Source organism: Numida meleagris, chromosome 22 (assembly GCF_002078875.1).
Source record: "Numida meleagris isolate 19003 breed g44 Domestic line chromosome 22, NumMel1.0, whole genome shotgun sequence".
Lineage (NCBI taxonomy): Eukaryota > Metazoa > Chordata > Aves > Galliformes > Numididae > Numida > Numida meleagris.
In genome coordinates this window covers 2885178-2899158 of record NC_034430.1, presented here as the reverse complement: position 1 = coordinate 2899158, position 13981 = coordinate 2885178, and the positions used below count along the sequence as shown (strand labels likewise).

At 51.1% G+C, this 13981-nt stretch overlaps 1 protein-coding gene across 1 annotated transcript in view; it reads right to left on the bottom strand.

Moving 5' to 3' along the window:
* The window catches only part of PTPRU (protein tyrosine phosphatase, receptor type U), a 44449-nt gene continuing 36136 nt past the window's right edge, over positions 5669 to 13981 (bottom strand). Inside the window, exons 26-30 of the mRNA XM_021375270.1 lie at positions 13539 to 13679; positions 11679 to 11804; positions 10141 to 10298; positions 8999 to 9134; positions 5669 to 7786 (exon numbers count right to left, since the gene is read on the bottom strand). Coding sequence (XP_021230945.1) covers positions 7724 to 7786; positions 8999 to 9134; positions 10141 to 10298; positions 11679 to 11804; positions 13539 to 13679 — 624 coding nt within the window. The 3' untranslated portion in view covers positions 5669 to 7723. The remainder of the gene's footprint in view (positions 7787 to 8998; positions 9135 to 10140; positions 10299 to 11678; positions 11805 to 13538; positions 13680 to 13981) is intronic.

Sequence of the window (13981 nt, the reverse complement as noted above, 5' to 3'; positions counted from 1 at the left end):
GAAAGGCACAAAGTCAGGCAAGGATGGGCTTGTTAGCAACTGCAGCTTTGCATCTTGACAATATATTGAATTCTGGCTGGAGAAACCCAACCCGAGGCGATGCCAAGCAATGCATCTAGAGGACCGTGCACGTTTAAGACATTTGTGCCCCACTTCTGTGCATGCTCTTGCTGCAGCTGCAGGGAAAGGGAGAACCCATGCATGCATGTGTGCACGTGCATGACTCTACACAGGTTTGCTACATGGATGTGCCTGCAATTCAGGCTGGCTGAGGGCTGTGAGCCTGTTGATTTGTGTCTGTTTGCATGTCTGCACTCTGTTTGTTGGTGCAGGCTGTCTTTCCCTCTGCATATGTCTCTGTGGCGACGTGCCTGATGGCATAGGAAAAGCTCCTGTGGCTTTTTGGTGCCATTCCCAGACAGCTCTGACAGCAAAATGCACACATTGCGCCGGGAAATTATTAAACAGCAATGGAAGAGGAGGGAGGGCGGTGGGAAATGGTTGCTTTTCAGCCTGCATCTCATCAGTTTGGGGTTTAATGACAGGGTGTTTCCCACCCGGTTTTCTGGCCTCTAAGCCAAGGTGTGCTGAAGTGACACTTTCCTCACTCAGGAACCCAGGAGCTGGGGTCAGATCCCTCTCAGGGTGTAAGAAGGTTGCTCATGCCCAGCTCTCCTTTACACCCCTCCCCTCCAACTAGTCCCCCAGCCCAGAACCCCTGTACAAGTGGTTTTCCTGCTGGTTTTGAAGGAAAAAGAATGGGAATCCTTTTTGGACCCCCGCTAATAGCTCAGAAGAGTTGTGCCAGCAAGGGATGAGAGGCAGGCTGTGACCACGGAACTTTGCAGTGGTGCTCCAGGGCAGAAACTGGGATCTCTCCAGTAGATTAATGGCAGTTGAATGAGCAGAGGGCAACAATCCCTCAGATCTCAACCATGCCAACGCTGCCTGCCTTTCTGTAATTCTGGGGCATGCTAGGGCATGTGCCTGCGTTCTGGAGAGAGGATTTATTGTAAGAGCAGATATTAGCACTGCCATACGAGCAGCAAACCTGCCCTCAACACACAACCAAATTTCCCTTTCCTGGAAACTCATTGCACGTGAGCGTGCAACCCACAGCCCACCATTTCCTGCTCCTCCCACAAAAGCCATAGGAGCCACCAGCACTCCCAGCCCCATAGCAGGGAGCAAATTCCTCCTTCCTGAAGTGCCTTGGCCCTAAAGAGGATCTCAGGTGGTTGTGTGGTTGCATCCCATAGGTTTCCTCTGTACCAGAGGTCTCCGTACGACCCGTCTGTAACACTTATCAGAGCCCCTCTTTGGCTCATTTCTTTAACAAATCTTCCCCATGCACCTCACTGGGAACAGCCCAGAGATAACAACAGCAGATATGGGCTGACCTATGGGATTCGTGGAGTGATCAAACTGTCAGATAACAGAATAAATCTTTCTCATGGGCTGGGGATTAAATCAGAGAGTGTTAGCTGCTGCAGTTCCTTATTTATTTCTGTTCTCTTAAATTGCATTTCCCTTCCCCCCACAAAGAGTGCTCGCTGCCTGCAGCTGTAAATTACTGCAAACCTTTATGGTACGCTTAGACACTGACTCTCTTAACCTTGCAAACACCTCTTGTTTTCCTTGACTGTCTCCAAAAGCTCTTGGGAAAGAAAAAGCAAAAAAAAAGAGGGACATGATTTGATAGCAGGTGTATATCACGATGTCATGGCCCGGCCTGAAGGTCACCACAGGCTGGGTGTGTGGCTCTTGGCTTTTGCATTCAGAAGCTGCACAACCTTGGATGCAGCACATCACCCCTGCTTCAGCCCAGCCTTCCTCCATCCCATGTCCTCCAAGCTCATGGGGCTGAGGATGCAAACGGGGCTGCAGGGACCTGTGGTGCTGCTCTCAGACACGTGGTTGTCCCAAAAAGTAGCACTTCCCCATTGGCTTTGGTGGACCAGGCATTAAGCAGCTTCTCTGACACCTGGGTGGAAGAAAACCACAACAGATACAGAGCACTGAGCTCACCCAGGGAGTTCTAAAACAGTGGATGGCGAAGTACCCAGTGGTGGTTTGGTTGAATGAATGAATGAATGAATGAATAAATAAATAAAGTGCTGTTCAGGTGTGGCAGAAATGCTGAGCCATGGCTTGAAGCTGTGATTGAGCACCTGGTGGGAAGGCAGGGCCAACCCAGGGGAGCTCAGGTGCAAGCAATGCACCTGAGTGACCAGAAGGGGAGGAGCCAGGATCCACCCCTTCACAGACCTCATTTAAGGGTTGGCAGTGGAGATGAGGAGGGTGTCTTGCTGGAGATTCCTGCTTACTGGAGGTCTTCTAAAGGTAAGCCTTTTTTTTTCTGTTTTTATTTCTGTGTCTGCAGCTGCTGTATTTAGGTTTGTTCTCATTTGCTGTAGCCTAGGGTTGTGCTACCCTGCTACTATCACTGTGCTTTCCATCACATTATAGCACTACATTGGGAGAGCTAGCTGGATACTTATTTACAATGAATTACCTTAAAAATGTTATGTGTTGAATGGTTGCCGGGACCCTGAAAACACCAGAAGAAAAACTCCCAGGGGAAACCTCAGGATTCTTGGGTTCTTTGTGGCTAAGTGCTGCTTGGATTATTGAAGAATGGGGTCCTGTGAGGGGCAGCAGTCTCATCATTAAATCCCTTCAAAAACAGCTGTCTTTTTGAATAAATTGGGACAGAACTTTTTGACAACCAAGAAAAGAGTTGTCTCTCTGAGCCAGAGGAGCAGACTGTCTACATCACCACTGAAAGAACTCCGGAAGATTCTAGGCCTAGCCACATACAACAGTGCTGGCCAGAAGAAAATAACGTAGAGTGTTGATTCCACCTGCCATATAATCTGATGGGGACAGGCCTTATTGAATGCTATAACAGTGTTCTTAAGGCTATCCTGAAGACAGACTCTCTATCCCTGCAAAGGTGGATAAAGAGACTTTAAGAAACCCTGCAGGACCTGAATGGAAGGCTTAGAGATGTCTGTAGTATCTTCAGGGCACTGGGTCTGCCCAGTCCTCACTTAGGATCCAAATTATGGGCACAGATAGTAGAGTAAGACCCCAAACTGGCAACAAAAATAATCTTCTTCCCCCTGCCCCTGAAAACCTAGAACCTGGTACCCATAAAATAGAATGGCCTTGGAAGGTGCAAGTAGGGTCAGAGTGGTGTGGCCTACTTTTTCCTTGAGGAAGGTTATTGGAGTCTGGAGGATCGTTAGTCCCCCTGGTAGTAAGTACATGGCCTGCAGGCATTGTGGTCAACACTGTGGTTTTCATTGCTAAGGGGACCTTAATTATGACCCTATAGAAAATCAGGACTCCCCTGTGGTGCCCAATATAGTTATGCAGCCTCAGAAAGGGTGTGGTACAGGTGGATGGGACAGTGCAAGCTGCTGTGTTGATCCAGGGCAGGGACATGGCCTGTATCTTCCCAGTTCCCTTGGGCACCGGCCCTTGGGGCCACATTGATTTTGCAGCAGTGACCTGCAGGCTTGCAGTAGAGTACAGCATCCTAAATTGCAGGGATGACTGCACTGTGCTGCTGGCAGTGCTTCAGCCCCGTGCGCCCCTGTGGGGCTGCTTCAGGGCCTCATCTTCCTAAGTTCCTGCTAATTTCAGGTGCATTCATCTCTGGCTGCCCCCTAGGAGGCCTGGAGTTCTGAGATGGCTGAGTGCTCCTCTTGCAAAACCTGGCAGCAACCCCAGCCAGCTGAGCCCTTTCTGATGGGCAGCAGCAGCACCTGGGTGCCCTGAGCAAACCCTGCTTTGCTAAGCACTGTGCAAGAGCAGTGAGAGGCAGGAGGACAGCAGGGGTGTCATCCCCAAGGGCACAGCGAGATGCCAGCACAGGCTCTGTGCTGCAGAGGACACCCTAAGCCTTTCCCTTGTGATCCCATCCATTTGCTCTGAGACCCCAGCTCTGTGTTTGCGTCTATCTGAAACCCTCTCCAAACTTCCTAAGCAGGATTTTCGTGCCCAACCATTTGTATTTGATAGCCGTGCTGAATTACTGCTTTATAAATAGCAAGAGCTTTATCTTGACTCTAACCAGCAACCTCAACTTAAAGCTAAATGCATAATTTACTGCAAATTAAACTTAATGGGACTAGAATAATTATGTTGACTTTTGGAAGTACTTAAGGATAAATACATGATTAGATATTTTGCACACCGCAAGGAAATATTTATTTCGAAATACAAATTCTTCCCATTGAGCCTTCTGATGGCACATTTAGAGGTGACACCGTCGGCATATAGATTACAGTACCATTAAAGCAACTTAAATCAACTCCCTGGCCGTGCTTGTGGCACTGGAGAGATGCTGGGCCCTGCTCACCATTCCTAAAAATGAATGTCAGATTCACTGCTGAATCCTATCTCCTCCCCTAGGGATCTGTTTTTTTTATGGAAATGGCTCAATGTGAGAACAGTGTTATTTTTCACTCCTGCAAGTCAAAACTTAGGGGAATTTCAATGGAACTCATTGAATCTTCATCATAAGCAGGTCATGCTGTAACAGCAAGCATGACCACAACATGCTCCTGTGCTTTGCTTGTGGTTGAAGCTCCAGCTGCCCCAAGCTGAGCAAAGCATCCTCCTCCAGGCTCTGTCTCCCACTGCCCATAGAGGTGCAATATGGGACACTCTTCCTGGCTGCTGATGGGCCCTGGGGGCATGCAGCCAAGGACAGACCCCCTGGCCAGGGGGGACGAGCACACCTGCAGCACTTCCAGGTTTCACTTTGCATCTGCCCCCTTTTTATTATTTATTGATCAAATGTAATTACTGCATCCTTCATGAACCTTAATTAAAGATGAAAAACAGTCCTGACAAGTCAATTAGATATTCTTTTCCCCCTCGGTCTCCATTAAATTAAGACTCAAGCGTTACTGGAAGTGTTTAATATCACAACACATTAAAGTGAAGGCTGCTCTGTAATAAATACATCACCGAAGACAATGCAGGATCTTTCTTCTTCAGGAAGGTTTCCTTACAGCAGGTGTTCATTTTCCAGCTGGGAAAGGCCCTGGAGGTCCCTCCTTGCTTTTGTGCACCTTTCCCAGCACTGACCCCGTCCCACCTGGGGCTCTGTAGAGCAGTGCTGGCCCTCCATGCCAGGCAGGCTCTGTAATCCCAGCACCTGGCCTTGCAAATATGTTTCCCCAAAAGCATCCTTGAACAAACCAAGATATGGCCATACCTCTTTTTTTTCTTCCCCCTCTCCTCTAAATCACAGGATGGTTTGGGTTGGAAGGGACCTTTAAGATCACCTAGTTCCAACCCCCAACAATAGGCAGGGATGTGTCCCTCTAGACCAGGTTGCTCCAAGTCCCATCCAGCTCCCAGCCCAACGCTGACACGAGAAAGCCAGAGGCCATCACAAATTTGGAACATTTATTTATGCAACTGATTTTCTTGAAAGAAAGCCAAGAATAATAACAAAAAAACAACAACCCCAAACCAAAGAAACAGTCAACAACAGCTGGATGTGTGTGGTACAACCCACATCAGATGAGTCCCTCCTGTGCCCCCCACGCCCTGGGTCCCTCATGTCCCCTCCATGGGGACATTATAAAGGGAGGAAAAAAAAAAAGAGCACCACTCGAACCTGTAATACCAATAAACATCATCCATCTTAAGAACAGTATTTATATTTATATTTATATATATATATTTCTCTCTATATATTCCTATGTACAGGCTGCCCTTGCCTCTTGTCACGTGAGCATCTCAGTAGGAGCTGGAGATGCGTTGGATTTTACAGCACTTTGATTCCAAAGTCTGCCCTTCAGATGAGATGCCCTAAAAACCCAGAGACATCCAGCAAGGAGATATCAAAAAAAAAGAAGAAAAAAAAAAAACCCTCACTTTTAAAACATATATGCAATTCCTCCAGTTTCTGCTATCTCCTCAGGACTAAATGGGGTTTTTAACTCTTTTTTTCCCCAGTTTTTTTTTTTCTGGCCACCCTTCATCTGCAAGCAGCCATCCCATGCAGCACCTGCAGACCCTGGGCAGCGTGGACCCGGTGCTGGAGAGAAGGGGATGATGTGGGGACTGACCCCACACAACAGCATCACCCAAAGCATGTGTGTTACCGGCCCCAAACGGAGCCATGGGACTGTTTGGTCACAAGGCAACACCGGCACACGGCAGGGATGGAAACAAAGGGGAATGTGTTGCATAGCCCTTGGATAAAGTGTTGTCAAGCTGTGCGAATTACTCAGCAAGGACGTGGGAGAGCCAAGTATCCACGCAAATCCTCCAAGGGGGAGAGAGAGGAGAGATTTAACTTGTGGCCTTCCACCCTCGGAGGGCAGGGGGAAGTTTCTCAGGGGTTTGCTCATCCTGGGAGAAGCCACTTTGGCTCTGTGAGCTTCGTGCTGCAGACTGGTGCAGCCAAACAGCATCTGCTGGGCTTTGGATCATGGTCCAGGTGTGATCGCAACAGGGCTGGAAAGGTTCTGCTGCCTGGGGTGAAGGATGCTGGGGGGGTGGAGCGAAGGAGATGGATGCCCACATGCAATTTGCAGCACCTGGATGCTGGTTTCTCATCTGGTTTTCTCCACTTCCCAAAAAATAGCTGACAAAGGGTTGTGCGCAGCCCCAGCTCTTCAAGACAAACTCCAAACCTCACCTGCATCCCTTCACTGTGCCTCCATGGAGCTGTTTGAAGTGAGAAAGCCCTGACCCCGGCCCACTCCTATGGCCTGATGACAACCTGGCTTTTCCAGATAAAACAGCAAGCTCTGCAATTACTACATCAGAAGTGACACCTGATGCCTGCCTGTAGCAGGATGAAGCCAGAAAGCATCAGCTGCCATCAATCACCACCCTCCATGATTTCACCTTTAGGGTCCTGGCTGCTGGGTGGCAGCAGGAACATGTGAGCAGCTCTTAGAGCTGCCCACGAAGGAATAAGTAAGTGCTATGGATGGAGATGACTGCGTGGAGACAGACAAGTCATGGGGAAACATCACTTCTGCAGCTTTGTAAGGACATGGAGAGGGCTCTGGGCTGGTCCCCATGAGGGACATCACACGTCCCCTCCCTCCCATCCCCCAGTCCCACTCTGTCCAGGGCTGAATGCACAAAGGACACAATTCACAGAAACACAACAGTGGAAACCAAGCTCGTGTCAAGTAGACAGAAATCCATGATCTCCCTTCAGGAGCCTTGCTCCAGTGCAAAGAGCGTCTCCACAAAGGGTGAAACACACCAGAACCATCGGGGCTCCTTGAAGAACAGCTTCATCTCCGTGTACGATTCAAAAAGCATCTTTCCACAAATCTTCATCCAGCCAAAACAGGCTCGCATCCTTCTGTCCTCTCCCTCCCTTCCTTGGGGTCTTCTCCAGCTGTTCCAGATGTGTCTGAGCGGGCCCAGGCAGTGCTGCAGGGCCACCTCCAATGCTCACCAACCCCACACCACCGCACGGATGGGACGAGGTGAGATGCGGCGTCGACCCACGGCCATGCACTTGGAGCAAGGGGAGGGAAGGCGGAGAGCAGAGGATGGAGAACAGGCAACACCTCCCCAGGTCCTTTTGTTGCTCTTGATTTGTGTCTGCGTCCGGTCCTTTGCTGTTTCCCCCTCCTCACCTTCAGCACTAACGCAACGTCCAAGTGCAAAAACGCGTGTTTGGCACAAACCCGAAGCAAACCTCTGCCTTCGCCCTCCTGGCAAGGTGCTATCTGGTCTCCAGGGACTCCAAGTATTCCAGTGCTATGTCGTAGCAGAAATGATACTGCTCCTGTTTGGGGAGAGAGGAGAGAGTTAAGATCCCAGCATGGCCAGCTCTATATTTTTAGCAAAAATCACTGTGTGTGAGCTCGTAAGGCTGTTTTGTCCATCTTTGTCCTCATTTACATGACCTGTTCTTGTGCGTTCCCACTCTCGTGCAATTTATAGCACACAAAACTATGGGGGAGCGCAGACATCAGAAGTGCCCCTCCCCGTGAGATGTTGCTCTTTCAAGCATCCAATGAGCAAAAACAGCCAGAAGGGGGAAACCACCACAAGTCAGGATTCTGATGCTCTAGGGTGGGAGCATCCTGGGTGCAAGGGAGGACTGAGCCTGAAGGAAAGGGGGGAAACTGACCTCCCAAAATCCACAGCAGCAGCACAGAGATGGCAGATTGAGCACCAGCACAAAAATCCCATTATCCCCAGGTGGGAGTGGGAAGAGGGGCTTCAAAGTAGGGAGGCCGGGTCAGCTTAGATTAAAAGCACATAATGCTTTAGGATTAAGAAAAGAGATTGTTTCCATTTATTATAATATAAAAATAAACCCCACGGGCGCGCAGAGGGGGAAGATGCACAAGCTGGATCCAGAGGGAAGCGTTCCGCTCCAGCTGCTCTCTGCAGGCCTGCACTCATACACTGGGGGAGGATCCGGCCTCCAGTGGCTCCAGGAGATTGGGATTCCCAGAATAGCTGTTTCAGGTTCATTTGAGCCTGGAGAATGCTCGTGTCCTGATGTGAAATGTTGCCTTTTTAATACCTTGGTAATTTAGCCCAATGGGCCTGGTGGCTTCATGCTTGTCACATCATCTTTCCATTATCTGCAGCCCTCCCTCCGCTCCCTGGTACCCTCCCTCACCTTCTCCTCCAATTTAATTCCTAATGAAATGGTTTTGAGGGGGATGTGATTTGCGTTTGTCAACTTAGAGATTTTATAATCCAAGCAGGGTAAATATTTCCGGCTGGCTTACTTCTGAACCACCGCCAGGCACCAGCCCAGCACGGGAGACGTGGGGACAAGCACACACTGCTCCTGCCCCAACCCTGCCAACAAGGACCTGGAATAGGGCACAAGATTTCTGCCCACGGCTGCTCCTGAAGAAACATGGTGTTCTGGGGTACATGCATCCCCCAGCACCCCTTTCCCTGCTGGAGGCTTGCAGGAAGGCAGATGCACAGGGAGAAGCAGTTAACATGGATGCTGGTAGTGCCTGATGCTTACCAAGGTCTCCACCATATTTGGCTTGTAGTTGCGGAGGGTCTTCGCAGCATAGAAGATATCTGCCATGTTGTGACACTTGATCATCTCCAGGATCATGGTGGAGGCACAGTAGGTGCCACTCCGGCCACCCCCGTTCCTGGTGGGAAAAGCACACAGGGTGGGGGCTGAAGATGGCCCTCGAGCATCTTCCTGCACCATTCAGTTCCCCCTGATCTCTCTCCATCCCCTCCTTCCCACCACAGGTCCCAGAACCCTGACAAACTGGGAGATCTGGATGATTCCCACGCAGTGACAAGAGCTGTGATCCTGCCCTCCGGTCCTCCCAGTGGCCAGGTAAGAGCAACAAAATGCCTTTTTGGACCATCAGGGCTGGAGCTCAGACATCTGGCCTCAGTTCCTAGTCATGGACCAGTCGAGTGAGCCTGGAGAGGCCACCTAGTCCCTCTGTGACCCTCTGGCTATCCACAGGGTGACCCAGCCCTGCTCCCCAGGCTGAGCACAGCGGGCAGCACTGGCCAGAGATGCTGGCCCCATTTTACCCAGCACAGCAGCAAAACCATTCATCCTGGGCTGAAACCATCCGTCACAGCCACGTCTGATCCCTGACAGTGACAGGGACTGGGGAGAGGATGAGTGAACACGACGGTGTTTTATAAAGCATGTCTTCAAATTATCCTCCGGCTAATGAAGATGGGGGAAGCCAGAATTAATTTTTGATTAAAGGCTCTCCTGCTGCTTCTACCAATCTGTGAACGTGCTGGGTCCCATCCGAGGAGAGCACGTGTGCGTGAGGAAGGGATGAAGAGTGCATGTGCCTGATGAGCAGCCAGCAGTGGGAGATGCACAGCTCCTGATGCACCCCTCTGCAGCCTGTGACACGCAGGGGACATGAGGACAGGGCTGGGACCAGGGTGAACTGCAGGGATGCTGCTCGGTTCTGGTGGGGGAACACACCTCACAGAGGAGCTGTGACGGTGATCACAAGGTGCTTCACCCCAAACTCGTGTTTTGGAAGAGGCAGCACCATCTGGGCTCCTCCAAAACCAGCACGGGATGGGAATTTCAGAAGAATTTATGTGAATAAGTGAGCTCGTGGCACCTCCCCCCACACCAGAGCCCACAGCCCTCCAGCTAACACTCACAAGCAGTGCACCACAGTCCTGCCATCGCCGCTCTCCTTCTGCCACCTCTCCACTTGGGTCAGGAGGTGCAGGAAGGACTTCTTGGAGTCCGGGGTGTCTCGGTACGCTGACCATCGCAGGTACTGGAAGTGCCGGACCATCAGGTGCCCCTCCTGCAGCTAGAAAAGCAAACATCATCAGCATTAAGCCACGGGTGTGCTCTTTTGCCTCTGCTGGAGGTTACATGGAGGGCAAAGACATGTTTGTCATGCATTGACAGTAGTGAAAAAGGGGAAAAGCTCCTTCTAATGCAATGAGATGGATGGTTGAGCCCTCTCCTTGACAGTTCACACCAACCCAGTGGACTGACCACCCTAGGCAGCTCCATCAAGGTGGTTTATCCTAACCAGCAGCACCTCGAGCTGTCTGCATCTCACAAAACCTGGTAGCAGAGCCCTCAGCTTCCCCAGGGCTCCTCCATCACATCCTCATCCTGCATGCGGAGGAACCCAGGGCTGTGTTTGTTGTGGTTGCTGGAAGCCAGGAGGCTCACAAGGAGCTGCCATCCAAAGAGGGGGATTGAATGCTGGCACCGTGCCTTAATACCCCAGTAAGCTGGTTAGTGGGGAAACCCAAATCTGGTTAGCAGGCTGCAAGAGGAGGATTACATCCACGGAGCTGAACGGGGCCAGGCTCCAGCCCAGCAGATGTGGGGGGTTCTTGCTCAGAAATATTCAGGGCATCAAGAGGCAGAATAGGAGCAAACTCCTCTGGCTTCCAGTGAGGAAAGGTGCAGGATGAAGCTCAGGTGGGCCTGGCTGCCCTCCAGCCAAGCCCAGCTGGCACAGCTTGGTGAGCAGCAGTTCCTCACATTCACCAGCACTCCTCTGGTGCTCTGCTCCCTGGTGAAACCTCTTCTTGGATCCAAACCCCTCAGCCACGCTGCATTCTAAGTTAGCAAAGAGCACAAGGAGTCCTTTCCCAACTTCATTAGATTTCTCCTCATTTAAAGGCAAGTCAAACTGGCCATCTGTGAAAGCCAGGTGTGCTGTAGCAAGTACTTTGCAGATCTTCTCACTCCACAGGAGAACTGCTCTGCCAGCTCTAGATAGGCCACAGCACCCACATGGGTCACTTCTACCCTGAGATACACATGTGGCACAGGACAGGCGGACTTCAGGTCTTCTACAGAGTTGTCCAAAGTCTTGCAAGAAGCTGGGAACTGAAGGATGGTTGGATGGAGCCAACAGATCTGACAGACTGGGCCAGGAGAGCAGCTGGGGCTGCACCCTCTGTAGGAGATGGGTTAAGTTGAGGAGCATGCCAGCACCTATAGTTCAGTTACCCAGCCAGCTCCAGGACTGCCTGGCCTTGCTAGGTGCATCCTTCTGCTCTCCAAAGGTCTTCAGTGACATGAAGAAACTCTTAGAAATGCTTCAGCCCTTCCCCAGAAGCAACCCAGCCTGCGCCCATGAGCTCCTGCAGCCTGGATTTCTGCACTGGGGGAACCCGGGCACACACAAACACACATGGAGCCCCGAAACCAGAGAGAGCCTCACCCGGGTTATGTTCTGCACTCGGAAGAGACGGGACACGATGTCCTCATCCGCCGCCCCGGACACGTACTCCACCTCCATGGGGCCGTAGTGCTGGAGCCCAGGCTCAGGCCAGTACTGAAGGCAGGGCTGCAGGGAGAAGAGGCACAGTGTAGCTTTAGCCAATCAGATGGCATGACAGTGGCCCTCAGCCCATGGCCAGGACCACCCCGAAGTCACACCAACGTCAGCTAGCAACAAGGAAGGGCTGCAGAGCAGCTCCTGCTCCCTCCCACGTCCCACAGGGCACTGATGGATGGCTCTGGCCAAGGGTCACGGATGCAATTGTTTTCACACCATGACAGCTGGGAAACCAGCAGCGATACAAAATATATGATGTTTGTCACCGCACTTTAACAGAACATTTAGCATTTCAGGCCATCTAACGGCTTGGGCCTAACTGCATGGCAAATGTGTTTGAGAAATAATTGGTTATTAATAGGGGCTATAAATCTCCAAGATCTCTAAGCCTTCCAGACTCAGAGCTATAATTTGGATATTAAAACTTCCTTCGGAAAGACACAGTTCAAGTGAGGGATATACCCTCTAAGTCACCTTTCAAAGCTGCCTGCTGTAAAGGCTGATTTATTAGCTGTTGGTCCTAAACTGGTAAACATTTAAGATCCAGCTAAATATTGTAACACACAGACATCCCTAAAGAATAGATGTCTAGAGAGAGAGACGGGGCTGAATAATGAAGAAATATGGCACAGCCCTGGCTAGGATGGTGCTGTGGGATAGCAGCTGCCCTGCCACGCTGCAGGGGACAGGGACAGGCAGCTCCTGCTGGGCATTTCTGAACTGGGAATGAAAGAACAGGCAGGGAGAGAGAAAAGAAATGGGTTCCACCACCCTCCACTGCTGTGGTCCCTTACAGCTGGGTTCAGCTGATAGCTGATGCTTTTGCTGCATGGTCATGGTGCAGGGACAGTAACATGCGAGCACATGGAGCTGTGTGTGTGTCCAGCACTTGGATTCACACAACACAGGACTGGCACTGCATGCCTCACATCCTTGTGACAAATGGTATAACTGCCCATTTGGGGTCATTTACATTGTGTATCTGCTCTCACCTTGTAAAATTAGCCAGCTAATGAAGTCTTCTCCGACATCCATTAAGTGTTTATAATGCTAATTTTATGTAAAAATCCACTAGGTTTCCTCACTGAATTAACAATACAGACCTGGAGTGGACTTTTACATCTGCTCTAGCTGTGGCATGGCTCCAGCTCCCCAGCCACCTTGGGAGAGGGCTTCTGTCCCTTCTCTGCAGGGAGCAGGTGACAGCGGACATCTCTCTCCCAGCTCAGCAGATCTGCACATCCCAGCACACCACAAACCCGCAGGGCACCCACTCTGTAGCACGCTGATTAATAAAGCAGCATCCACAAGCCACCGGATTTTTGGAAGACAAGCACTTGACAGCCTGGCACCAAAACATTGCCTCTGCCAGGGCAGAGCACTGAGGGGGCTGACTGTGCACAACAAATCCATAAGCTTGCTCATGGCAGGTGAGGGAGGGAAGGATGCACCTCACTAGCAAAATGTGTTCCTGGCAGTGTAGCCTTCCATGACGAACCAGGGGAGCCCCATTTTGTGCCAAGCTTCACCAAAAACTCTGTGTGAACCAGCAAAATTCCCTGCGCCTCAGTTTCCCCTTTGGAAAAGGAGAATGAAGTCAGCTCTTTATCCCCCAGGCTTTCCTTTGCCCCGTTAGCTTTATGCCTCCTTTGGGCATTCGCAAAGATGACGGTTCTACGACGCAAAGTCAACCCAGCATCAAGGCAGGACAGAGCCACACGCAGGGCTGCTGGCAGCACTCACCCAGGCGGAGTTGGACTGGTTCAGCTGGTTGAGCATGACGATGGAAGTGCAGCCATAGTCGTACACCAACCGCCAGAAGTCGGTGGTGGTGTTCTGCAGCGGGTGCAGGGTGACGATGAAGGCAGCACTCTTAGTGTAGCTCTGCAAGGAGGAAGAGCAGCACGGTTAAAGGACACGGTGGCAGCACTGAAGCCATTGCTGTCACACCCTGAAAAACCAGTGCAACTCGTGGCTGAGGGCCAGCAAAGCCACCTTCTCCATGCTTGAGCTGTGCTGGCCTCCTTGGCATGGCCTCAGCCTGTGTGCTGGGAGATCCAGGTCCAGGAAAAGCAGGTCCTGCCTGTGCTGGGGATGGCTCTCACAGGGAAAGGAGTTTCACACACATAACTAGGAAAGGGAAATCACTCAGGATCCAAGAACAAGTGCAGCTGGACTGCCCCAGA